Here is a 27,616-nt window from a genome sequence, read left to right as displayed (position 1 = left end):
CTATTTTGAGACCTGGCATTTGTCTTTCATCCAAACTGTTAAATAATCTGTAAAAAACTTAAGTTTCAGGAAGATTAAATGCCTTTCTGACATATAAAATGAAGAGAAAATGTTTTAAATATGGTCAGTGACTAATGGTCCAAAAGAAGAGGCCTTGTTCCTGATTAATATTCACTTTAATTCATTTTGTTCTCTGGCCACAGATGCACGATCACCAATATGTTTTTAACAAACACAAACAAAAAATGCTGGAGAAGCTCAGCAATTCTGGCAGCATCTGTGGAGAGAGAAACAGCATTAATGTCTTGAGTCTAGTATGCTGAACTCCATTTCTAACCCTACGTAATCACATTTGCGAAGGGCACTACCTTGTGTTTTCTACACTTGTACAATATGTGGAAAATTGTGGCAGAATTTTCACTCCAATCATCCACGATATTTTAATTAGCTTAATAATATTTGATTCTCATGAAGTACTTGATCAATTTAACAAACTGCTGAGGATGGAAAGAAGAACTTCTTAAATTCAATTAAAGTTGCAATATTCTACTGCCTTACACATCACATATTGATCCCCATGATACCATCCCTGATGTTTCCTCCATTAACCCCCAACTCCAGAAATGTGTTGATCTCCTGAAATGAGAGGAAAGCAGAAGTGACACAGGGTGGCATGGTGACTCACAGTGCCAGGGACTCTGATTCAATTCCAACCTCAGGCGACCATCTGTGTGGAGTTTGCACAGTATTCTTGTGTCTGTGTGGGATTCCTCCAGGTGCTCCAGTTTCCTCCCACAATCCAAAAATATGCAGGTTAAATGAATTGGCCATGGTAAATTGCCCATAATATTGAGGGATGTGTAGGTTAGGTGCATTTAGTCAGCGGTAAATGTAGAATAACAACAGAATGGAACTGGGAGGTTACTCTTCCAAGGGTCAGTGTGGACTTGTTGGGTCTAATGACCTGTTTCCGCACTGTAGGGATTCTATGAGAAACCCAGCAAGTGTTATTCCCTTTGATTTAGTCTAATTTGCCAGTCATTAGTCATACATTGGTCAATAGAGCTAGATATTTATTTCAATAGATACTCATTACCGTTGCTTGCAAAATGAAGATGAAATTTTAAATTGAAACTGGCAAGGAAAAATTAAAATATGTTAAATAGTGCACAAAAATCTGCATTTCTACAATATTTAGCTGATACTGCAAAACTCACACTGAGTTTTAATGCTCTTTTTATTAAAAAATTTTTTTTAAAAACTTCGGTCCCTGTGTTTACTCTGAATAAAGCAAAAAATATGAAAGACAACAGCTTAGAAACAACGACGGTCAAAAACTTTTCAGTGTTCTTCACTGCATTGCAGATGCCAGTCAACGAATCACAGGCCTCGTAGACATAGATAATCAGCTTTCGATGCCAAGCCCAGTTCCACTGGCAACCATTATTGGCTCCGTGTAAGTGCCTTAATCTCTTGGCTTGAGCGGAGCAAAATGGTGGCTTGCAAATCAATGGCACAGCAACAATAACAGCACAAAATTGTTTCCGTGCTTTGCAGAATACAATTTTAAACCTAAAAAAAAATTTGTTTGTTGTCCTGCATCTCAAACTGCTGTAATCAAATGAAGTTGTTCTGCACTCTCCATCAAAAACACCAGTCTGCAAAGTACACTTTTACCTTCTGCTTTTTTTTTTTAAGTTAAGCTTCGATACCAATACTGTTCCATTTTCTCATCACAATTTCTCTTCTGGCATAAATCAGAAACCATGTCATTTCCATGAGAAGACACTTGCATAATTCAAAACACTTATATGCAAGATACAAAATAAATTATCAGAATTATAGGAGAAATTGTTAAAACAACACAGCTTTCATTAATTTAATGTATTATTTTCTGCCCAGTTAATGAACTTTTGCTTGAATAGATCTCAATTCAGAAAAATTAAGCAACAGGAAAGGCTTTCATTTGCAATCACTTCTGCATGCAGATGTACATGAGGTAGAAGAAAAACAGACAGGTTTCTAAAGAATTAAGTCATGCCATGACATGAGAAGGAAAGTAAAAATTACATATTTTTTGCTTAAATGTTTTTGACTGACTGGAGTGACAGTAAGCTCGGAACATGGAAACAGGACCTGCAGCAAATGGCTGCAACAGCAAACTATACAACCAAGATTTCAAAAACTGATAGCAATTACAACTGATTACGTGAGGGAAGGGAAATAGACTGGGATGGGAGAAAGAGGACAGAGAAGGACAAGTGCCTTATATGGGAACTGTCCCATGGCATATGATCAAGCCAGCAGAAGGTTCTGTTTAAACTGGCCAGATGGACATTTCTTTCCTTGGCTCCAAATTTCCTGTTCCTTTGACATACATAGAGCCCCAAGAAGCCAAAAATGGTATTTCCAAAAACCATTTGACACAGACAAGAAACAGACTGTTGGAAATGCCGTATGAGCACAAGTGTCCTTTGCAGCATTTATTTCCCTGGAAACTATTTTTAGAATTCTTTTTTACCATGTGCCAACAGATTGTACTCATGGGAATATATGAGCAGGCTTTATACTTTTATAAAAAGTGGAACTGCAAGAAGCCCTCCCTCTGTCAATTTCTTTCCACATATACAGTTCAGATAAAAACTGTAAAAAGACTTGAGAATGAAAAATACAGCTTTCAAAGGTTAAAGATGAATTTATTGCAGGATCTTATCGATCCTAGGTTTACTACAGTTCATGACAAAGAGAAACATTTTGTTCAGGAAATTAAAAATTACAATGGGTTAATCTTAGTCTGCTTCCATACATATCTTTTGGACCGCAGGCTATAGGGGCTGAAGGAAAGGCCAAATCTCAAAGTACTCCGAATTGGCCAGTGTCTAGTCTTTATTATAATCATCAATTACCCATCTCCTCTCAATGACAGAAATCGAAACTGGAAACTAGTCCATGTGGGAGAGGAATTGAAATAACTCTGCAGAAAAGGCATCCTGTCACCAAGTGACACTCAGTTACACATGGAGAGTCCTCAACCCTGATCCATCTCCCTTAGAGCCAGCTCTCAGATGTCTGCCACTCCTTTTTTTTTATTTTATTAAACAATTACAAAACAGTTTACAAAACAGGTTACAAAAACTGTTAACATTTACAACTGTATACAAGAGACAGCAATTTTACTAGGGAGACGAGCAGTGCCACTCCTGTTTTTATCTGTCAGCCAGAGATCCCTGATTGGACTAGATTAAGAGCCCCAGTCAGAGAACTCATATTCTATGAGGTCCACCTGGCTGACCTCATTACAATCACTACATCCCTCCCCTCTGAGCTACATCCCTCCCCTTTTAGCAGCTCCTCCTGGGACATTTTAGCACCAGGTCAGTTCCTCCAAATTTGCCTCGGATACATGTTGCATATAATGGACAGTAGTTCATCTCTTGCACCTGATGCATCTCAGAAGAAATCCATTCTCCTCTTCAGATCGCAGAAGGCACCGAGGTGGCAACATCTGTCATATCCACCTCAGATTCTGAGTTATCGACAAAGCTTGATGGAGGAGCAGAACTCATAGGTTCTGGAACAGTCAGAAAGGCTGCTGAGGAGCCGCACAAGTTTTGCTTCTTTTGCAGCTTTCAAATGGTCCACATGCTTGTTCAGAACTGTCTCATCTACCCAAACTTTATATATCACAGGTCCTGACCTCACATTATATACACCTCTTATGCATGATGCAGAGTCTTCCCCATGACTTCAAACCAAACTTCATCTCTTCAGGAAAACTGTCTCTCTTGCTTAGCGGAGTCTGCTGGAGCTATCCATAAAGTTGGTCTCATAAACAAATAGGAACCAGGTCAGTTTGGTATTGAATGAACTTGAAGGCCATTTCTTTAAGCCTGCCTTCAAAGTTTGGATTCATTTTTCTGCCAGAGCTTTGGATGATGGATAGTATGGAGCATAGACTGAAGACCATTCAACTTCAGGAAATATGTACTCAAATTCCCTACAAGGAAACAATGGCCCATTACCTGTGACTAAGGCTTCCAGGAGTCAGTGTATTGCAAAGGATGCATGTAGTTTTACTATCATCATTCCCATGTTTGACAAATAAACTCTATACACATCCACCCACTTTGAATGGACATCCATAGTGACTAAGAACATTGAGCTCATGAAAGGACTTTCATAGCCAATGTTTAACTGTGTCCTGGATTTACCCGGCCATTCCCATGAATGTGGAGGAGCTGTTTGTGTCCTAGTTGGCAAACTGGACACTGGCCCACCAACATAACTATGTCTACATCCAATCCTGGCCACCAGACATCACCTGTCACCAACATCATCACTTTGGAAACCCCTGGATGGCCCTGATGGAATTCAGCCAGCACTCTTGCTCCCCGTAATAATATGCTGTCCTCTACTGTGATTGGGTCTCTCTAGGTCCAAAAAGGTTTCAATTCTGGTTGGGACGACATTTTGGTTTCCCCTATCACCACCAGCTGTTTCATTTTTGGATCCTCTCCTGGCAGAGTTTGATATTGTCAGCTGTGACTGGAAGCATGTCCAGAAAATTTAAAGCCATTACAGACTCTTCCAGTCATGTACCACTGGCGGCGTATCTGCCAGTGGGAAGTGATTCAATGTATCCACGTTTACTACTTGGCCTCCTGGATGGTGTTCCAACTTCTAATTATATGCACATAGAATTAGAGCCAACTGCTGAATTCAGCCCGAAGTTATGGGTGGCTCTGCCTTGTCCTTTTTAAAAAGCAACATCCATTAATAATACAAATTTATGTCCATAAAGGTATTGGTGGAACTTTCTGACTTCAAATCTAACAACCAAACCTTGATTCTCTATTTGAGTGTATTTATACTCTGCATTAGCTAAAGTCCTTAATGCACACACTATTGAGCATTCCTCTCCATTGGGCCACCTATGAACCATTACTACCCTGACGCTGTATGGGGACGCATGCCATGTCAATACCAGATCTCACATGGCAGCACAGTGTGCCAACACCTTAGACAATGATGGCTGTTTCTTCACTTCCCTGAAAGCTATAGCTTGGTCTGTGACCATTTCCAAGGCTGAGCCTTTTTTAACAGCTGATGCAAAGGCGCCAGGATGGAGGTCAGGTTACACGTGAAGTTTCCATAATAATTCACCAGCCTAAGGAAAGACCTAAGCTTCAGTCCGGGGCACCTTTGATCACCCTCACCTTATCTTCCAACAGTGGTAAGCCGGTCTTGTCAAAACTGTAGCCCATTTGGGATGGCTGGAACACAATTATTCCCTTCAAAGGCATATGCTCACCAGGGACAAATGTCTTAGGACTATGTCCAAGTTCTCTAAGTGCTCCTTATCGGTCTTCCCTTATAATTAATACATCATCTAGATAAATGGTGACCGGGATAAACTTTTCAAAATGTTCTCCATTGTCCACTGAAAAACTGCACAGGTTGACCATATGGCAGTCTTGTTTCTTGTTTAAAACTCTTATGGATATAAATTGTAGCATACTTCTAGGAATCTTCATTTAACTACAATTGTAAGTATGCATGACTCCATCACCAGAGTCTAGATTAGAGTGGTACTGGAAAAGCACAGCAGGTCAGGCAGCATCCGAGGAGCAGGAAAATTGACATTTCAAGCAAAAGCCCTTCATCAGGAATGACTCCATCACCAGCTGCCTGAAGGACAACTCCTCTACCAATTTTGCATATAAATCATCTATGCAAGTGACTGGGTATTTATCCAGCTGCAAAAAGCAGTTTACTGTTTAAATCCACACAATGGCAAACTGACATGTTGGGTTTCACAATCGTTATGACCATAACTGCCCATTCCACAAACAGTACTGGTTTGAGAGTTCCTTCACTTTCCAGCCATTTTCGAATCAAAAAGTGTTGAGCTAGGTGGCTCTTTCTCAACCAATTTTGCACCATAAACTAGGGCATGCACATTTTACTATAATCAGTGGTAACTGAACTAGCCGCTTTGCATAAGACACCAGAACTGAACCTTAATCTGTCAAGGTTCCCTGGTATAGGTTCTTAGTCTAGCCAAAGTCTTGTGCAAACATAAGAGTTGTAGTCCACAGTGAACTTTGTTAAAGACTGGTTCCGTGATCAGTGAAACGGCCGGTATTGATCTCCATGAAAACTGGGTGACCAATTAACCAGATAGTTACTTCGATTGGGTCTGACTTGTAAGTTGCTGAGCAATTTAACTGTTCCAAACCAGATGCAGGTGGACTTTCCAGTGAGCGCACTCATAGAACATAGAAAAATACAGCGCAGTACAGGCCCTTTGGCCCTTGATGTTGCGCCAATCCAAGCCCACCAAACCTACATTAGCCCACTATCCTCCATATGCCTATCCAATGCCCATTTAAATGCCCATAAAGAGGGAGAGTCCACCACTGCTACTGGCAGGGCATTCCATGAACTCACGACTCGCTGAGTAAAGAATCTACCCCTAACATCTGTCCCAAACCTACCACCCCTTAACTTAAAGCTATGCCTCCTCGTAATAGCTAACTCCATACATGGAAAAAGGTTCTCATGGTCAACCCTATCTAAACCCCTAATCATATTGTACACCTCTATCAAGTCACCCATAAACCTTCTTTTCTCCAATGAAAACAGCCCCAAGTGCCTCAGCCTTTCCTCATACGATCTTCCTACCATACCAGGCAACATCCTGGTAAACCTCCTCTGCACCCGTTCCAGTGCCTCCACATCCTTCCGAAAGTATGGCGACCAAAACTGCACACAATACTCCAGATGCGGCCACACCAGAGTCTTATACAACTGTAACATGACCTCAGGACTCCGGAACTCAATTCCTCTACCAATAAAAGCCAGTATGCCATATGCCTTCTTCACAGAAATATTTACCTGGGTGGCAACTTTCAGACATCTGTATACATGGACACCAAGATCCTTCTGCTCATCCACACTACCAAGTATCCGACCATTAGGCCAGTACCCCATCTTTTTGTTACTCTTACCAAAGTGAATCACCTCACACTTAGCTACATTGAACTCCATTTGCCACCTTTCTGCCCAGCTCTGCAGCTTATCTATATCCTGCTGTAACCTGCCACATCCTTCCTCACTGTCAACAACTCCACCAACTTACGTATCATCCACAAACTTGCTCACCCAACCTTCTAGCCCCTCCTCCAGGTCATTTATAAAAATGACAAACAGCAATGGTCCCAAAACAGATCTTTGCAGAACACCACTAGTAACTCCAAGATGAACGTTTACCATCAACTACTACCCTCTGTCTTCTTCCAGCCAGCCAATTCCCAATCCAAGCCTCCAACTCACCCTCAATGCCATACCTCTCTATTTTTTGCATTAGCCTACCATGGGGAACCTTATCAAATGCCTTACTAAAATCCATGTACACCACATCTACCGCTTTACCCTCATCCACCTCCTTAGTCACTTTCTCAAAGAATTCAATAAGGTTTGTGAGGTACGACCTGCCCTTCATAAAACCATGCTGAATATCCTTGATCACATTATTCCTATCCAGATGTTCATAAATCCTATCCCTTACAATTCTCTCTAAGACTTTGCCCACAACAGAAGTGAGACTCACCGGCCTATAGTTACTAGGGTTATCCCTACTCCCCTTCTTGAACAAGGGAACCACATTTGCTATCCTCCAGTCTTCTGGCACTATTCCTGTAGACAACGAGGACATAAAAATCAAGGCCAATGGCTCTGTAATCTCCTCCCTTGCTTCCCAGAGAATAGGATAAATGCCATCAGGCCCAGGGGACTTATCTATTTTCATCCTTTCCAGAATTTCCAACACCTCTTCCTTACATACCTCAAAGCCATCCATTCTAATTAATTGTGACTCAGTATTCACACTGGCAACAATGTCCTGTCCTGAGTGAATACTGATGAAAAGTATTCATTCAGTGTCTCCCCAATCTCTTCAGCCTCCACACGCAACTTCCCACTACTATCCTTGACTGGACCTATTCCTACCCTAGTCATTCTTTTATTCCTGACATACCTATAGAAAGCCTTTGGGTTTTCCCTAATCCTACCAACTAAGGACTTTTCATGTCCCCTTCTCGCTGCTCTTAGCTCTCTCTTCAGAACCTTCCTGGCTACCTTATAACTCTCAATCGCCCCAATTGAACCTTCACACCTCATCTTTACATAGGCTGCCCTCTTCCCTTTAACAAGGGATTCCAATTCCTTATTAAACCACAGTTCCCTCACATGACCCTTTCCTCCCTGCCTGACATGCACATACTTATCAAGGACACTCAATAGTTGCTCCTTGAACAAGCTCCACATATCGATTACGCCCTTCCCTTGAAGCCTACTTTTCCAAGCCACGCATCCTAAGTCATGCCTCACTGCATCATAATTTCCCTGCCCCCAGCTATAACTCTTGCCCTGCAGTGCACACTTATCCCTCTCCATCACCAGAGTAAAAGTCACCGAATTGTGGTCACTGTCCCCAAAGTGCTCACCTACCTCTAATTCTAACACCTGGCCTGGTTCGTTTCCCAGAACCAAATCCAGTATGGCCTCACCTCTTGTTGGCCTATCCACATATTGTGTCAGGAAACCCTCCTGCACACATTGGACAAACACCGACCCATCTAACGTACTCGAGCTATAGCTTTCCCAGTCAATATCTGGAAAGTTAAAGTCCCCCATAACAACCAACCTATTACTTTCACGCTTCTCCTGAATCATCCTCGCAATCTTTTCTTCTATGTCTCTAGAACTATTAGGAGGCCTGTAGAAAACTCCTAACAGGGTGACATCACCTTTCCTATTTCTAACCTCAGCCCAAACTACCTCAGACGGCGAGTCTTCATCCATCGTCCTTTCCACCACTGTAATGCTGTCTTTGACAAGCAATGCCACATCTCTCCCTCTTTTACCCCCACCTCTGACCCTACTAAAACATTTAAACCCTGGAACCTGCAACAGCCAATCCTGTCCCTGTTCTACCCATGTCTCCGTAATAGCCACAACATCGAAATCCCAGGTACCAACTCACGCTGCAAGTTCACCTACCTTATTTCGTATACTTCTTTCATTGAAGTATACACACTTCAAGCCACTTTCCTGTTTACAGGCACCCTCCTTCGAGATTGATGCCATTTTCCTAACCTCCCTACACTCCAGGTCCTGCACCCTAAAGCTACAGTCTAGTTTCCCATGCCCATGCAGAGTTATTTTAAACCCCCCCAAAGAGCACTAGCAAACCTCCCCCCCAAGGATACTGGTGCTCCTCAGGTTCAGGTGTAGACTATCCTGTTTATAGAGGTCCCACCTTCCCCAGAAAGAACCCAGTTATCCAGATACCGGAATCCCTCCCTCCTGCACCATCCCTGTAGCCACGCATTTAACTGTTCTCTCTCCCTATTCCTTGACTCTCTATCACGTGGCACGGGTAACAAACCAGAGACAACAACTCTGTTTTGTTCTAACTCTGAGCTTCCAAACCAGTTCCCTGAAAGCCTGCCTAACATCCTCAGCCCTCTTCCTATCTGGTGCCAATGTGGACCACGACTTCGGGCTCGACTTCCCCCTCCCCCTTAAGGACCCGGAAAACACGATCAGAGACGTCACGTACCCTTGCACCTGGGAGGCAACATACCAAACGTGAGTCTCTCTCACCCCCACAAAACCGCCTATCTGTGCCCCGAACTATCAAGTCCCCAAGAACTATTGCTCTGCTCTTCTCCACCCTTCCCTTCTGAGCAACGGGGACAGGCTCCATGTCAGAGGCCTGAACCCCATTGCTTACTCTTCTGGATACCAGCCTCTCTTACTTTATTTGGTGGGACTTTTGCCATCTCAAGTCCACATACCAGCAGCAAGTACAATGGCTTTCTGGCCTGGATCCTGCAGAAAGTTTTAACCATTTGGCCCAGACTTGGCCTTGTTTTGGTGTATTGCTGTGGATTGACCTAGAGTCCCTCTGTTCAAAATATATTCCTCAGTAAGGGTACGCAATTGCCTTGATTCATTTTGTGTGCTCAGTTGGATGGGCAAGGGTGTCCACTTCCATTGGAATACTGTGCAACTCATATGCTCAACTTGTAGCATTTTCCAATGGTAAAACCAATTGTAATGCGTGTTTGAAGTGCAGATAGGCTTCAGGTGTTCGGCGCTTTTGCACCTAATCAATAATCCAAAATACCAAATAATCTCTCAGCATCTTATTCAATGTTAAACAAAGTCACATGCCTCTGCCAGTCATCTTAACCCAGTCAAAAATATAGGATTTCCCAGTTTCTCATGTTGCAGAGTAAAAGCGATAGCCATTCTGAATTTCAGGAGAGTGTAATTATCTTTAATGAAATCTGACAACTCTTGAAAGTTTTAGTATCTGGTGTCTCAAAGAATGTTAAGTTCTGAATAACTGAAAAAGCTGCAGGTCCACAAGCTGTCATAGAATTACTCATTGATTTTCATCTCTTTCAATGTCAGTTTCCCAGAATAAAATGACATATTCATTCCATTACTGGGCCAGTCTTCGATGGGCGGATCAGATCAGTCAAGCTTCCTAAATAACAACATGATGCCAGAAATGCTTACCACAACTCTAAGATGACTGCTGCAAATGAATTTCTTCAGCAGCATGCTTTGCTCTTGTTGTCGCTGAATTAATTTCACAGAGGTTGATATTCAGTCACCAAAGTCACCCTTTAACTACACATGGGAAGTCCTTGAAACTGATCCAGCGCCCTCAGTGCCAGCTCTCAAAAGTGAACACTCCTGTTTTTTATCTATAAGCCAGGGCTCTCTAATTGAACCAGATTAACAGCCCCAATCAGAGAACGCATATTCTATGATGTTCACCTAGCTGACCTCTTTACAATCACGACAGTAATGAAGGAAATTATGGAGATACAGGAAGAAGATGGTTTCCTCTGTTTATTAAGAAAGAAGCGATGGGATAGGAATGCTAAGACTACAGTCTACAATAATGGGTCAGCCATTCAGAACTGAGATGTGGAAGAACTTCAAGACTTAGGGAGTTGTGAACCTGTGGAATTCTTTACTACAGAAAGCTGCTGGGGCCAGTTCATTAATTAGATCAAAAGGAAGCTGGACTTGGCCCTTGTGGCTAAAAGGATGGCAGGAATGAGATACTGAAATTGCATGATCAGCCCTGATCATATTGAATGGTGGTGCAGATTCGAAGGAATGAATGGCCAACTCCAACATTTTTTTCCATGCTTCTATGTTTGGAACAGTGGGATGGTTGTTGACAGTCTTTCCCTTCATTTCCCAAATACCACGCAGGTCATGTGACAGCTTCAATATTGATCCTCCCCCATTGACAAAGATACTGACTGTAGAAAAGATCCAGAAGTAAGCCCCTTTCTGCAATGCAAACCCACCGATTATCAAATGCTAAGAAGAGAGTTGCATGCTGCAGTTCAAGAACACATGTGGCCTGACAGGTGCACCAGGAAACACTTCAGCAACATTCCTTTCTTTTCATCAAAATCCAGGTTCTGTGCCACCAAGTGACTTTACAAATGAGTGGTTTCTTCTTACGTCAAGGAAATCCAGAAGCGACAAGAGGAAGTAATGTATCATAGACAGAATTCACAATTTCAGCCAATCCCTTAAATCTCCTTGCAGTTAGTTAAAGATGATATTGGAATGGGTCAGGTATCCCAGCTAGAAATATTTCCCGTACCAGGAAATAAGAAATGTAAAAGGAGAAACGTGATTTTGAAAGGGCACTTAAAATAGTTCAAATCTAAGTTCTGTTGAAAAAGGAAGCTTTCAACAATTTTTGCATAATATGCAATGTTATTGGCTAAAAGGTCATATTTATTCTGTACTATGGAGAATGTTTCATTATTGACTCTTTAAAGATGAAATTAAGATTCAACCTCCAGCTGCAGCCCCAGAGAGGAAAGAAAAGGTCCCTTACAAATAGGCAGTCAGTCAATTGCTCAAATTAAAATCTATGCAAGTATCATATTTAGTTTACAGCTATTTTCAAAACATGAATGTTTCTGAAATCATATGGCTTATATAAATTTTAGTATCCTGCATTCACAAGACTATCTTACATCAAAAATCTTACGACATTTTCCATCTAAATGTAATACTGGCAACATGGTTTGATCAGGACCAATTGAATATTTTGTTCGATGTGATTGTAACACAATTTCAATATAATAGATTAGAATAGTGAATACATTTTTTTCTGAATTAAACCTTAAAAATTAGGTGCAGGTCTCTGGCCCTCTAACAATAAGCATGCCAGTAAACATGCCGCCTTACCTTGTTCCTGAGCGTAGTAAGCCAAAAACAAATCAAGCTCTTTCACCGATACAGTTATGTGATGGGGCTGAACACAGAGTAGTGGATTGGCGCACTGTGGGGATTTGACAAGACGCTCTCCATCAGTACTTTCCAATGGGATGCCTTTAAACAGGATCACCATTACTAGATCCAAACGCCACACCTTGTCAGCTTGCCGTAGACAATCAATTCTTCGCATCTTGCCTTTCTGATCAGGGTTGGACAGGACACAGCAAGAGTGCTTCTTGCCTGTAACAGTGAGCACAAAATCCTCCCGGTACTCCTGCCGGATGTCCTTGCGGAGTTTCGCAAGTAACCTTGATGCCCACTTTTGCTTGATTTCTGGCTTCTCACTCAGCAGCTCATCTTTTACTGCTCTTTCTTCATCCTTAGACATTCGTTTCTCATGCTTCTTGAAGTATTTACGTTTTCGGGCTTGTAAATTGAACCAGGTATATGCAATTGCACGAACATGTGGAAGAAGTGCTTCAATAAATGGATGGAATTCATCCTTTAATACAAAAGGCAGAAGAATAACAGAAAGAAGTCAGCAATTGTAACAATTTTATTTTTATCACAATTACATTAAGAGAAACTTGAAAAGCTAAACATCTAAAAAAAGGTTGCACATTTGACTTTGGTTCTTTTTAATTTCATCACGGAGAATTATATTTCCAATGGTTAATAATATCCAACTAGTACATTTACTTTGATAGGAATATGGTGCTCAATCATAGTGCTTGAGAAAAGCAAAGCTATTTTAAACAAGTAGCCAAAAAAGGGTGACCAGTATCAGTTAGACTTGTGAGCAGAACTGTGAATGTAGCAATATGTTTTCCTCCTCACTCTGTAGATAATTACTAGCTAAATCCCATGATTTCAGTTTACCTATAGTTTTCACTTTTGAGGATCCTCTCAAGAAATTACAGGAGAAAACAGTGCATGTTCCAATAGATTCATTGCCAGTTCTCATCAAACAATCTGATAGTCCTGAACTGCAGTCCCATCCCAGTTACTAACCCCAGTTAGTATTCAGCAGGGGCCAAGATGGGCATTGGGTGGTGGAGGTGGGGGTGGGGAGGGAGGTGGGTGTTGCTATTCTATTGTTGAAAATGTAAGGTGGTTAGGAATGTCAGAATTAAAGAAGTCAAGTAAACATTTCTACCAGACACATTAATTCCTCAGTCAATTTCTGCTTTGCTTTCTACTTTGTAGTTTTTTAGGGAACAGAACAAACATGCTCAAAGTGCCATTTCACAGCAGGCTAGGAAGCCCCATAATGCCACTTAATTTGCTATACTGATCACGCACAGTGATTACTCTAAAACATTTTAAAATATGGAGGTCAACCTGGAAAAGTGTGAAGTGATTGATTTTGTAAGGTTGAATTTGAATGCAGATTACAGGATTAAGGGTAGGGTTCTTGGCAGTAAGGAGGAACAGAGAGATCTTGAGGTACACTTCCAAGTTAAGAAGGTGTATGGTGTGTTGGCTTTCATTCAGAGGGGGATTGAGTTTAAGAGCTGTGAGGTTATGCTGCAGCTCTATAAAGCCCTGGTTAGACAACACTTGGAATATTGTGTTCAGTTCTAGTTGATTCATTATAGGAAGGATGTGGAAGCTATAGAGAGGGTGCAGAGGATGCTGCATGGACTGGTTGGCATGTCTTATGAAGAAAGGTGGAGAGAACAATGGCTTTTCTCATTGGAGTGAAGGAAGACAATAAGTAACTTGATAGAGGTGTCCAAGACGATGAGAGGCATAGATAGAGTGGATAGCCAGTGACATTTTCCCATTGCAGAAATGGCTGTAAGGAAGGCCATAATTTCAGGATGATTGGAGGAATGTTTAGGGGAGATGTCAGAGGTAGGTTCTTTACACAGACTGTGGTAGGTGCGTGGAATGCACTGCTGGCAGTCGTACTAGAGTCAGATACGTTAGGGACAATGAAGCGAATCTTGGATAGGCACATAGAAGATAATACAATGAAGTAGATTAGTCTGATCTTAGAGTAGGATAAAATGCCGGCATAACATCAAGTGCTGAAGGGCCTGCACTGTACTGTATTGTTCTCTGTTCTATGTTCTATATAGCTGATGCTGCACAATGAAAATGATAACTTGACATGCAACTAATTGGGAGGCGATAGACTAGTGGTATTCTCACTGGACTGTTAATCCAGACAATGGATTAGTGGTGCTGGAAGAGCACAGCAGTTCAGGCAGCATCCAAGTAGCTTTGAAATCGCCATTTCGGGCAAAAGCCCTTCATTTGTTAATCCAGAGAGCCAAGTAACATTCTGTAAATCTGGGTTCAAAGTCTGGAATGGTAGATGGTGGAATTGAATAAAATCTAAAACTAAGAATCCAATTATGAACATGACACCATTGTTGAACCTTGGGAAAAACCCATCTGGTTTATTAATGTCCTCTTGGGAGGGAAACTGCCATGCTTACCTGGTCTGGCCCGCATGTGACTCCAGACCCACAGCAATGCGGTTGACCCTTAACTGTCCTCTGGGCAATTAGGGATGGGCAAAAAATGCTAGCCTAGCCAGCAACGCTGTGAAGCTTAAATTCTTTGTTTTACCTGATTATTTATATTTTAACAAGTTAAAGCTAAAGATCATGTCAGAACATTCTTGACTCTAAATCATCATCTTCATCAGGAACAGGTTAACACTTCCATAGATTCAATGGACAATTAAATTTCAACAAAAATAGAAAATTCCTGCCCTATTCCACAACATTTTGTGTTACAATATTTTACTCTCTTTTTTTCCTAAATTTAATCCAATGAAGTAGTTTGCCGCATAAATGGAATATGTATGTACAAATTGAGAATTTGATTGTTAAATGTCATCTTTCTTCAAGGCAGGAAACTAAAATCAAAATAAAATTTATCATGATCTTGGTGGTTTTGTATAAAATAAGAAGACAATAAAGAGTTAAGCCACAAATTTCTTTTTGCATGAATAGCAGCTCTGTTCTGGGTAACCACAGCCTGGTCAAAATGATTCAGCTCCTCTCCTGTACTCCTATTGTTTGCTTTTCTAACTATCCGTTTACAGGGGCATTTTGGTTTCAAATCAGGTGCATAAAAAAAAAAAGAGTAAAGTTGTTTTTTTCTAATATTTCATGCACCTCGAACAGCAACGAACAATTTACCTCAGCCACTTTTAAAAAATTGTTTTCACAATGCTTACCAATTGCAGGCCTACAACAATCTGCACCTGATAATCTGAGCTGTAAACATTAAGGAGTTTCAAAAATGTCTTGAGCTACAAAAACAAGATTTTTTACTACTCACTAATTTTCAACTCCACCACCGCCCTCCATTCCAGCATTTTTTTCAACTTCAGTCATTCGAAATGCAATTTATCATGTTGGTTTAGTGTGTGCAGAAATAAATTAGAACCACTTCACTTAACCTTTGCACACTGTTCTCTATGTAAAGTGTTTAAGAAGCCACTTGCAATCCTAATTCGTCATATAACACGCAAACCAGTTCAAGAAAATTCCTCCTTGCTTTTCTAATGGTTTAAGTGGAGCTTTATTTTTATTGACAGATGGCTAAATCTTTTTTAAGAATTATGAAAAATTTACAATAATAATTTTAAATAATTATAACATATTTATTATGACTTTAGAGATCCTGTTAATTTATTAACTACCATTTAATTAATAAATGTTATCGGTCTTTTCATAATAAGACTACACATTTGCCATATATAAGAGGTCCCGTATTATTCCCCATATCACGAACAAATACATTTAGGGCACTGCATTCAATTATTGTAACAATACTACTTTTTACCCTTCTCTCCAATTCTCAGAAACACCAAGAAATACAAAGTTACATATTTACATTACTCTCCAAAAACAATGCATTTTTCTCTGCAAGTTAATACCTCAACAAAATTAAAACTTACTTGAAATAACTCACGAGCATTCAACTGAAAAATATTGGCTCCAAAATAAAAGAATGCAAGTATCATTTCTGCTCTCATTTAAAATGACAGACTTTGAATTGGCACGGATTTTAATTTCAAGCCAAGGCAATCTTACAACAAGTTTTCTTGCCTTGCCAGTGGTGTTGCTTTTAGACAGCCAAAGTGAAGACAATGTCACTGAACTCAAGTTATTTTGTTTGGTAGATTGCCATGGACAACCAAAGATGTACAGAAATGCACTTAAAACTATAAACTGATCATTTCAAACTAAACATGCACACTTGCGCAGGATTTACAAATCCCTTAAAAGCGCTTAAGCAATTGCTATCTGCCACCATTGCCAACATCAAAAATGAAATATTTTCTTTCCCATCATTTTAATCAACTAATTTCTTTTAAAAATAAGCATTTCTGCTTCTCTATCGAGACATTTTTCATTTTTCTCTAAGATAGTATTTACATTTTAAGATGCCAAATCACTATGAATAAGAAACTGGGTCTGAGCGCATATACCCTTGCCATAATAGCAGCTTGGATAAAAATGTTCAAACATGTTTATAGTTCTTAAAATTAAATTGATTTAAACCAAAACTTTGTAGTTTTTGGTTCAAGGCCTGTTTTTTTTTAAATAAAGCATAATTGTTCACTCTGGTCAGTAAGTAGAATGTTGCAAGGTTTTCCAACTGGCTAAAGCTAAATCATAGCTTTTTCTACATACATAGCTCAAACAATTCACTAGATACCGAGTAAAAGAGTAGACCAATCACATGCAAGAACATTGATTTATAACTTTGCTTCAGCATCAATATTTTGTTAACAAGCTGTAGCATTGTCACAAAAATCTTCAAGCTGATATGCCACATCTGACAACCATGTACATTTTGACACTAAACAAAAATTGATCATTATTCCCTCCACTTTTATCCGATGTGTCGCTAAGCATGCAAAGATGTAAGTGACAATATTTTACAAGTAGTGCTTTAAAAGATTTTGTTGAGACTACAATTATGTATGGTTAATTTACACTGAATCATCAATTGCTTCTCTTTCAATTGACATTCATGGAATACTAAAAAAAAACACAGGAAGGCAGCTTTAAATTATCACATAAATATTGTAAAGCAATATTAGTGCATAAATAATCCACAAAAATGTGCTCTTAAATTTCAAATTGATTTTTGTTTTACTGCAACCAGTCTCATGAATAGAATATGAACAAAATGGCCAATGTCTTCAGTAGTTGCAAAATTGATCATTATAATTCTAAAATCCTTCAACTTCATATTTCTGTTTATTTCAATGATAGTTATGTCAAAGGTTATCTGTTACATTTTGCCCCTGAAGTAATTCAAATTTAATTTCTTTGAGCAGTCACATCTTATAGAAAACAAACCAATCTCAGTTAATCTCATCCGTACGCCAAACAAAACAGAATGTGGGAAACAAAAAGTATTAGCTAAACAAATGTATGACTGTTCTCAATTATGAAAACCACATAATTTTGCTTTCTTTGTGCCCAATTCACACATTAATATAGCTTTGTGTTCACTTGTTCTCAGTTAAAAAAGTACTGCATTTACTTTTCTGAATAAGGACTCACAAATCAAACGGACGCATTTGTGTTGTGTAAACAAGCTAGCCATATTTTATTTGAACAGTTCTGGTATTAAAAACACTACCATATCTGTGAAGTTTGTTACAAATATTTTTAACATGTAAACATTGACTGAAAACAAACTCAATAATAATAATTTGGCTAAATTGTTTTGGCTCACCTACTTATTTGGTTGCACTGTTTAATCAATGTCAAAAAAACCTCCAGAAATACATACGCCAAAATACAGCAAAGCAAAAAGCATTATCATTCTCAACAATTAAACATACAATTTTGAATTGAGAATGCTATTATTAGATGTCCTTTGTTACATAATCTATCTTTTAAAAAATAAATCTACTGCACTTACCACCACTATCTTTAGAGCAAAAATTAATTCATTTTGTTGAGAGGAAGCAGCCGTCACAATTGTCAATCTTTGTTGCCAGCATACTAATATTTATAGCACTACTTGAACAATTTAATAAAATTACAATCTTGATCTTAAATGAATGACACAAGTGAATGTCAAAGTTCCAAACTTTTGTTGTACCTCACCTTTCAAAATATTTGTGTGGCTTTAAAAACGTTGTTACATATGTAAACGTTTAATTGCAGCTAATTAAAAACTTTTTTTAAAAAAAACCAAATATTCTCTCAGGTGCAAGTTTAACAGTTTTTAGTGTGTGAATACATTTCAAATACACTCATCATTTTTTCAAACTATTTTAATAGATTATTGTAGATATAATCACTTCTCTAACCAATTCCAAGTCCCATACCCTGTGCTTTCAATGGGCGATCCATTCCTTAATCCCCAGATCCAAGAAGGATAAAGAATTTCCAAAGGAACAAAAAATTTTTACACTCGAGCAAATACTGTTCTGTATTCAATCCCCTCAGAAGTTTAATGTAAAAGAAAGGCAGTCATTAATAAATCATTCAATAAGTGATACTTCTCAACACAAATAGTTAAACATCAATAGAATGATGAAAAATAAGCAGATGATAAACTTTTAAAAGTAATCCCGTCATGAAGTCCCTTTGCAATATGGTACATTTCAAACTTAGAACGCAATTTCAAACTGCCTCTCAGTGAGCAAGCTAGGTTACTTGCAAAAGTATTAAAACACAAATGTCATGTAAGTCTCCTAAGTCCAATGACCCTATATTCATATCTTTACGGACCGTTAATATATATAATGACTGGGAATTGCCGTTGAAAGCGAAGTAGAAACTTAAATACGTAGCAAAAAAAAACACTCTTGGTGAGTTAATTTTAACCTGGTAGGGTGACCGATAACTGTTTATTCTGTCAATGCTTCATCAGGAATGGCACAATTTTGCAAGAACCCACATGATGGAATTCGTCGTTTTTAAATAATAATAATAAAGGAAGGGAAAGGCCTCAAATAAAAAGTCGAAAATGTAGGTTCGCTGGCAGGTACATTGCTGTAGACGCGGGCTATTTCTATCTAAAGATGTTCCCTGTTGCGACTGCTTTCTTCAGAGTCTGGCCACTTTGGTAAGTGACACATCCCCATCCATTCGCTGCCAGTTTACTCCCGAATCTACAGCAATAATCAGTTTGACTGCCACTTGTGTGTGTGTGTGTGTGTGTGTGAGAGAGAGAGAGAGAGAGAGAGAGAGAGAGGGGGGGGGGGTGGGGGGTGGAGAGACAGAAAAAGAGAGATTTTGTTTTTGTTGTTGCTGGTAAAGGACCGGCTCTGCGGCACTCCATAGCTCTTCCTAAGCTGTTCCAGGGGAAAGAAATAACTCGCCGCGATCCGCAAACACCTTCTACAAACTACCAGAGCAGTTAAAGTAACGTACCACGCACTGCGCCCCCACCCCCAAAAATACACAAATCAATATGTGATATTAAAAATACAACTACCTGCGTGAGACAAATTGGAGAATACATCATCCCGGTGGCAAAATAAAAACAAAAGACAAGTCAAAACCCACGAGCAACTCCAACAGATCTTAAGAGCCTCCGTGTAACGTGTTATCCATTCATATACTTGTCGGATTTCAAAAAAAAACTCTGATGTGAAGAGTCGCAAAGTCTGTCGGTATTCGCGCCTAAAGATCCGATGGCAAGTTTCCCGAAGCAAAGGGGAGAAAAAAAACCTGGAGTCAAGATTAGTGAATTTTCCAGTGGGATATATATCCTGGATGTGTTTGCAGTCGGTCAAATGGTGCAGCTCAGTAAGCTGCCAGAAGCGAACACCCAATGCTAGACCAGAGCACAAATACCAGGCGAAACTTTCCATTCACCGCAGTTATAAACCTGAGGCTTAAGGAGACAGAGCCTGGCACTGGAAATGATCTGGGATGGGTGGGGGGCTGGCAGTTTAGGAGGAAGGGGAGGGTTCGCCAGGTACAACTGCTGATTTGCTTCTCTGTCTCCAGTGTTCTTTCAACCGGGGAGTAGTTGGGGGCGGGGAGGGGGGTGCGAAATAAAAGTAGCCCCTCGCTCCCTCCTTTACCCCTCAGCACCGCTATGGCAGCCTCAGCGATCGTCTCTAATATTTATTACACAAACTCGATCTTCTCCTTTCAGGCACACACATTCCAATCCACCAAGACCCTGAACTTCTCCGCCAGTCTTCCCACAGCAGGGATGCTCACGTTTTTTTTCTAAAACAACTTGACGAGGCTTTTTTCGCTATTTTACACACAAGCGGAAGACTAGCACTCGCAAAAGAGACAGTCGCATGGAAAATCCCCGGATCGCGGAGCAAGGAAAAGAACACCTTCTCCAGGAACTGGACAGGCCCCTGGATCGTTCCATTGAAAACTGGCCAGAAAAATCAACTCAGTAGCCCCTGTCACCCATCATCCTGACGGCAAACTTTCTGCACTTGCCAGAATTGAGGGGCACAATAAGGCACACATTCAAATTGTGTTGTGTCCAAATATAATCCTCATTGTGCCCCTGCACCAAAAGATTTCAACATGCTTCGGGATAATTAGAGATCACTGGCTAGAATTAATCCCAAGAACAAACCATTAGTCTTGTGGTGTGGTTTGTGTGCCGCCCTTTAACTAATGCTTTCAGTACGTTCGCAAAGATTAATGGTTGTTGGGGTCTGCTGAATATGTACTAATAACCTTTTAGTTTGTCCTCACCGGAATGTAATTTAAATTCTGCATTTACACAAATATGTATTTGCGGGCATACTCTAAACAACATGGTAAAATCAGAAATATTTCAGCAGATTTATCCTGGTGATAATGCTACGGGGGGGGGGGGGGGGGGGGCGGAGGTAGGTGTTGGGGGGTAGGGGTGCAGTGGAACTGCGGAGTTCTCGCTTTTGCAACGTCTAAGTTAGAGCCATTTTCCCACCGTGACTGTACGTCGAGATAGTTCATATAATTATTTCTCTACGTGACCAGTTATTTTCTATCTGTTTGAATGTGTTCGGTATTTGCACAAAAATTGTCCGTTATTAATGTTTGCTTTATCGTAGAATTAAGCAACTGTCTTAGAGTTTCAAACTACAAAGTGAATAAAATATTGATCTGGACTTTTTCTTTATTTTTCTTTTAAATATACGTTTCTTTGCGGTTTGGGGTTATATGTGGGAGGAAAACCCATTTGATACACGTGTCAATTTGCAAAGTACAGTTACAGGTATACTTACGGGGGAGTAGACACCTTGAAATCGATCGTGTTGCATTTGGTACCCTTTTTAATTGCCGTAACCCTTCACTGCAAATTCGAACTAAATTAGTCCATTCACTCTGAAAGCGTTTGCCTTCTTTACTGGGGTTACTTTCACTCCTTAGTTTATAATGGACTTTAACCAGTTTCCAACATTCTCTATCCAGTTCGTCATCAAATCCACAGTGGCGTTGGAAAGGTAACATTTCAACAGTTCTGTGCACTTTTACCTAAAAGAGGTTTAATTATTAACAAAATACATCTAGTAATTTATTTTTTCCACAAAAGTGCACCTGTTCAAATTGTTCAAACTCCAAGGCAGGATAACAAAAGGCTAAAACCGCTGACAACGCCAATGGTAATATTTATAACCAACATGTTCTCTTTGTGAACCACAGTTCACTGAACTCTCCGCAGTTTTGGTTTGTTGTGGGTTGTGTGCTGTTTTCCGATCTTAATTGAACAGTGGGCAGGAGAAAGGGGGAAGGAAATCTGCAGCAAAAAGGTCCTGTAGCTCAAGACTCTGTAATATTCGGTCCTCTCTCTTAAGGGAAGGGGGTGGGGTGTGAAGGATAGCTGCGGAACTTTACAGTATCGGACCATGGCTGAAACTTTTTGACAGGTCGCCGAAATAGGATATGTTGCAGTTTGAAATGTTTTTCAGTCCGCCTTTTGTTCTCTCTCTCTCTCTCTCTCTCCACCCCCAGACGAATCTTTCTATTGGAGGGCAGGTTCGAAGTGGCTGCTAAAGTGTTGTTTCTGGCAAGAGTGCAGAAGACAAATTTAAGTGCGAACTTGACCTTTCCCGCCCTCCCCCTAAAATTCTCTCTCTTCCTTTAGAACAACTCTCTGCGGTAAATTGCTGTGTGGAGTGAGTTCCATCTCTCTGCTCTAACGTTCACTGCAAGGGGAGTGCAGGGACGATGGCCCGAGTGGCCTTCTCTCGAGCTGGAGCAGTTCTGAGAAGACGGCCCCTGAGCATTCCGATCACGCCACAGCGGCGTGTGGTGTCAGACAACAGTAATCCTTCCCGCCCTCATCGCCCACCGGTCTATTAATAAAACTATTCCTGTTCACCGCCACTTACTGCACATTTGGTGTTAAAAAGCAAAAGAGAGAATGCGTTTGTGTGAAACAGGAGAAAAAAATGACATCAGAAAATTCAAAATGAAAATAGAATGCAAGGCGTAGAAATGAAGATATTTTTCTACTTTGTTTTTAAGAAGACCGCAGTGTCTGCTTCCAGCCAACAGAACGTTGCCATCAATCTCAAATTCTTTTGGAGCTGTCGAGCCAAGCCAGAGGAAGAGAGAGGGAGAGAAATCTAAAAAGTCGGGAAACTTGCCAAGCTCAGCGCTTTTTTGGACGCAAGCACCAACCAGGACTGATTCATTGCTAGCTTTACAAACACATCTGATAACGGCGTGACCTACATCGGGGAGAGAAAGGAGGGGGAACTGAAGGTTGCAGACATAAACAATCCAATAGTATCGCCAAAAAAATAATCAAATAAATACAAACTGAAAACAGCATTGGGGGGGGGGGGAGGAAGGAAACTCGCTGCAGCCAAGACACAACCTGAGGGGAAATTAAAACACAACATGGAAAACGCGAGGATATTATTTCTGTAACACATACCATTGCACAATGCTGCAATAAAATATAGTTTGCAGTTTGCCTACAACGGTTTAAAAGCTTCACATCTCTCCTTAAGTTCAAACTGCGCACCTTCTGCACAAACTGCGAACAGGCTTTCCCCCCGTGTCTATTCTCTCTCTCAAAGTGGCCTTTTACAAACCGGAAGCGATACCTCGACTTTAAAAAAAACAGCGGCAAAGTCAAAGTCAGGCAGTTTGCCCTTGCGAAGTCTGTTTCTCTATCTCCCCGCCCACCCTCTCCCTCTGCCGTCCTTATGCTGGAATTCTGCACTTGGCTCTGATTTTGAGTCGGTTCTCCGGGGCTGTGCGGAACCCCAGGAAACCTGCCCCCTCCCCCATCTCCCTCTCTGTGCTCAGGAACCTGCCTTTCAGATTGGGCGGGGGCGAGAGTCATTCTTTAATTTTGGCATGATGGTTCTCCTCTCTTTTCTCATACTCCCTCTGCCTTGGCAAATCAGTTCTTATTTTCCAGTTTTCTCATCGTTTCCGTCTTCACTTTATCTGCTCGGATCGCTCTCACTTTTTGTTTTATCTTTGTGAGGTTTATTACTTTTCCTGTCGGACTTCCCTCTGAGAAGCTATTGTTCTCTAAAGTTTTCCAGTCTCCCTTCTCTTAATTTTTGCCCGCTTTCCAACCTTTCCTTCTTGTGTGAATGTTTTGATTTCTCTCTGCTCGTGTGACACTTTCATTTGACTTTATAATTCCCAATCAAATCAGTGTGCCCTTGCTCGTGACTTCCCAACCCTCCCCACTTTGTTCTTTTTGGTGCTCAGACTGTTTACTGTGTTGGGGTGAAGGAACTGTTTGCAGATATGAACAGCAGTTCCCCACGCCCTGACTAACAGCCTTCAGCCGTCGTGCAACGTAGAGGGCGGGCAATATTCCCATAAATCTGCTCGAATGCAGCAAGCAAGCGCCAAGGAGCAGTCTAAAGTTGTAAAACCAGAGCGGAGCTGGGGATTTTTTTCTCTGCAGGATTTGTGCTAAGTCATTCTTAACTGCCCAAAGATGATTGTGCCTGTTATGGAGTTGTCTTGCAATCTAATTTGTTCCCACTCACACGTTATTTTCTCGTTATTGTGTACAGCAACACAAAAAAAGCTGAACGCCGCACTTGCAAATTCCTACTTCCAAAATTACTAGCAGCCAGTTTTAACCAAGTGTGCATTGAATCTATTTTCTACTTAAAATTAAAATACCTATTTCTAGTGTATATGCGATGCGCTTAGTATTTATATTAGTCTTCACTATCCAGAAGAAAACAGTTTGGTAAAAGTCACTTAAATGCATTCAGTGATTGGGAATTCTGTTAAAGCACTTTATAAAAATAAACAAAGACAATCGGAGGCCACAATTTGTTTTATTAGCAGTATGCGACCACCATGTAACGATTAGCCCGAACTTGTTTGTACTATAACTCTCCGATTTTCCTTTGATGTTTCAAGTTCATCTCCCCAAATAGCAAATAGCCCAAGAATAGGAAAAAAATATTGTAGGACGATCTAACCGCATGAGCCCTAAATGGCTTTTGTTGCTGTCAAAAGGGTAAAAGTAGACTAAACAAGTTTCCATTTGCCTTCATTTCAATAAGTCTGGTGCTTCTGCAGTGCCGCAAATATGAACTGTGATGTTTAATGGATGTAACATAAGACATTACAGCGAGTACAGACCCTTCGGCCCTCGATATTGCACCGACCTGTGAAATCAATCTGAAGCCCATCTAACCTACACTGTTCCATTATCATCCATATGTTTATCCAATGACCAACATTCCAAGTTTAAAGGCCAGGATAATTTCACAATAAAGATGAATGGGACACGTCATTAGCATACTTGATTCAATACTGCCTAGAAAGTTACTTGACTCAGATGGTGAGTAACTCACTGCCTGTCCACCATCAACATGGCACATGTTCAGCAATACTCCAACAACATTCAAGAATCTACCATCCAACTCAAAACAGCTGGCTTAATTAGTACTTCATCCGGCACCCTAAGGATTCACTGGCTTGGCTGCTGGTCCAAAGATGCAGCAGTACAGCCCTAATGCAAATGCACTGCAGCAACTTTCAACCTGTGACCTGCACAATGTGAAACAAATATAGTCAATGCCTGGGAACACCACACCTGCAACCTCCCCTCCAAAGCATACACCATCCTGAATGAAATACAATATATCACCATTGACAGTTCATGTGGTCTCCTTCAGAATGAGAACATAATCATTGTAATTTTTCTTGAGGCTCACATTTGTACAAAGATGGAACTAGAAATTTGAAAAAAAAATTTCTAAATCCAGAATTTAAGTTGGTTAAAATAGTCATGAAACCATTGTCAATTGTCATAAAAAGCCATCTGCTTCCCTTGAGGGAAAGCTATCTGACATCCTTACCTGGTATGGGCTATATGTAACTCCAGATGACAGAACTCTCATATGTCCTCTGCAATCATCCATCAAGCACTCCACTATATCAATCCACTCTATCTCATAAAAGTCATGAAAACAGACAGACCAAGACATTGACCTTGACACCAGAAGTGTGAATGATAAATTCTGTCCTGCCCAAGATGCAAAATCTTCTGTTCTAATGTATGGGGTATAGCGCCAAAATTGGGACTGCTCAAGCAAAAGCCTTGCCTAGTCATATTAATGTATCCGAGGAGCAGGAGAGTCAATGTTTCAGGCATAACTTTTTCGTAAGGAATGTGGGGGTTTGGTGTGGGAAGGGGGGTTGGGTAAGGGTGCTTTCCCCCCACATTCCTGATGAAGGACTTATGCCCAACACATTGACTCTCCTGCTCCTCGGATGCTGCCTAACCTGTGCCACACTTTTTGACTCTGATCTCCAGCATCTGCAATTCTCACTTTCTCCTGGACATAACTGAGAAATAAGAAAGGGATGATCACCTTATTGGGATTGTAATATAGACCCCCTAATAGTCAGAGGGAAATTGAGAAACAAATTGGTAAGGAGATCTCAGCTATCTGTACGAATAATAGGGTGGTTATGGTAGGGGATTTTAACTTTCCAAACATAGACTGGGACTGCCATAGCGTTAAGGGTTTAGATGGAGAGGAATTTGTTAAGTGTGTACAAGAAAACTTTCTGATTCAGTTTGTGGATGTACCTACTAGAGCAGGCGCAAAGCCTGACCACTCTTGGGAAATAAGGCAGTGCAAGTGGTATGGTAGCACTTTGGGGCCAGTGACCATAACTCTATTAGATTAAAATAGTGATGGAAAAGAATAAACCAGATCTAAAAGTTGAATTTCTAAATCAGAGAAAGGCCAATTTTGACGGTATTAGGCAAGGACTTTCAAAAGCTGATTGGGGGCAGATGTTCGCAGGTAAAGGGACAGCTGGAAAATGGGAAGCCTTCAGAAATGAGATAACGAGAATCCAGAGAAAGTATATTCCTGTTAGGGTGAAAGGAAAGGCTGGTAGGTATAGGGAATGCTGGATGACTAAAGAAATTGAGTGTTTGGTGAAGAAAAAGAAGGAAGCATATGTCAGGTATTGACAGGATAGATCGAGTGAATCCTTAGAAGAGTATAAAGGCAGTAGGAGTTTACTTAAGACGGAAATCAGGAGGGCAAAAAGGGGACATGAGATAGCTTTGGCAAATAGGGTTAAGGATAATCCAAAGGGTTTTTACAAATACATTAAGGACAAAAGGGTAACTAGGGACAAAATAGGGCCCCTCAAAGATCAGCAAAATGGCCTTTGTGTGGAGCTGCAGGAGATGGGGGAGATACTAGACTAGTATTTTGCATCAGTATTTACTGTGGAAAAGGATATGGAAGATATTAATGGAGGGAAATAGATGGTGACATCTTAAAGAATGTTCATACAACAGAGGATGAAATGAATAAAAGTGGATAAATTCCCAGGACCTGATCAGGTGTACCCGAGAACTCTGTGGGAAGCTAGGGATCTAGTTGTTGGACCTCATGCTGAGATATTTGTATCATTGATAGTCACAGGTGAGGTGCCAGAAGACTGGAGGTTGGTTAATGTGGTGCCACTGTTTAAGAAGGGTAGTAAGGACAAGCCAGGGAATGCTAGACCAGTGAGCCTGACCTCAGTGGTGGGCAAGTTGTTGGAGGGATTACTGAGGCACAGGATGTACATGTATTTGGAAAGGCAAGGACTGATTAGGGAAAGTCAACATGGCTTTGTGCATGGGAAATCATGTCTCACACACTTAATTGAGTTTTTTGAAGAAGAAGTAACAAAGATGAGGTCAGAGTGGTAGATGTGATCTATATGGACTTCAGTAAGATGTTCAACAAGGTTCCCCATGGGAGACTGATTAGCAAGGTTAGATCTCATGAAATACAGGGAGAACTAGCCAATTGGATATGGAACTGGCTCAAAGGTAGAAGACAGAGGGTGGTGATGGAGGGTTGTTTTTC

General features: G+C 40.6%; 1 protein-coding gene across 14 annotated transcripts in view; it reads right to left on the bottom strand.

Annotated features, from left to right (window-relative positions):
• The window catches only part of LOC140487439 (nuclear factor 1 B-type-like), a 628,152-nt gene that overhangs the window by 427,647 nt on the left and 172,889 nt on the right, over nt 1-27,616 (bottom strand). For 6 of the 14 annotated variants that reach the window (XM_072586906.1, XM_072586916.1, XM_072586907.1 and 3 more), the window contains exon 2: nt 12,304-12,835. In XM_072586906.1, the coding sequence (XP_072443007.1) occupies nt 12,304-12,835 (532 nt within the window). Of the gene's footprint in view, nt 1-12,303; nt 12,836-15,633; nt 15,654-18,240; nt 18,309-19,154; nt 19,527-19,764; nt 20,998-21,520; nt 22,220-23,178; nt 23,287-27,616 lie in introns of those variants that run through there. The other 8 variants (XM_072586910.1, XM_072586911.1, XM_072586912.1 and 5 more) reach the window with 7 other exon arrangements.

The sequence above is a fragment of the Chiloscyllium punctatum genome, chromosome 2 (genome assembly GCF_047496795.1).
Source record: "Chiloscyllium punctatum isolate Juve2018m chromosome 2, sChiPun1.3, whole genome shotgun sequence".
NCBI lineage: Eukaryota > Metazoa > Chordata > Chondrichthyes > Orectolobiformes > Hemiscylliidae > Chiloscyllium > Chiloscyllium punctatum.
This window is presented reverse-complemented; position numbering and strand designations above follow the sequence as displayed.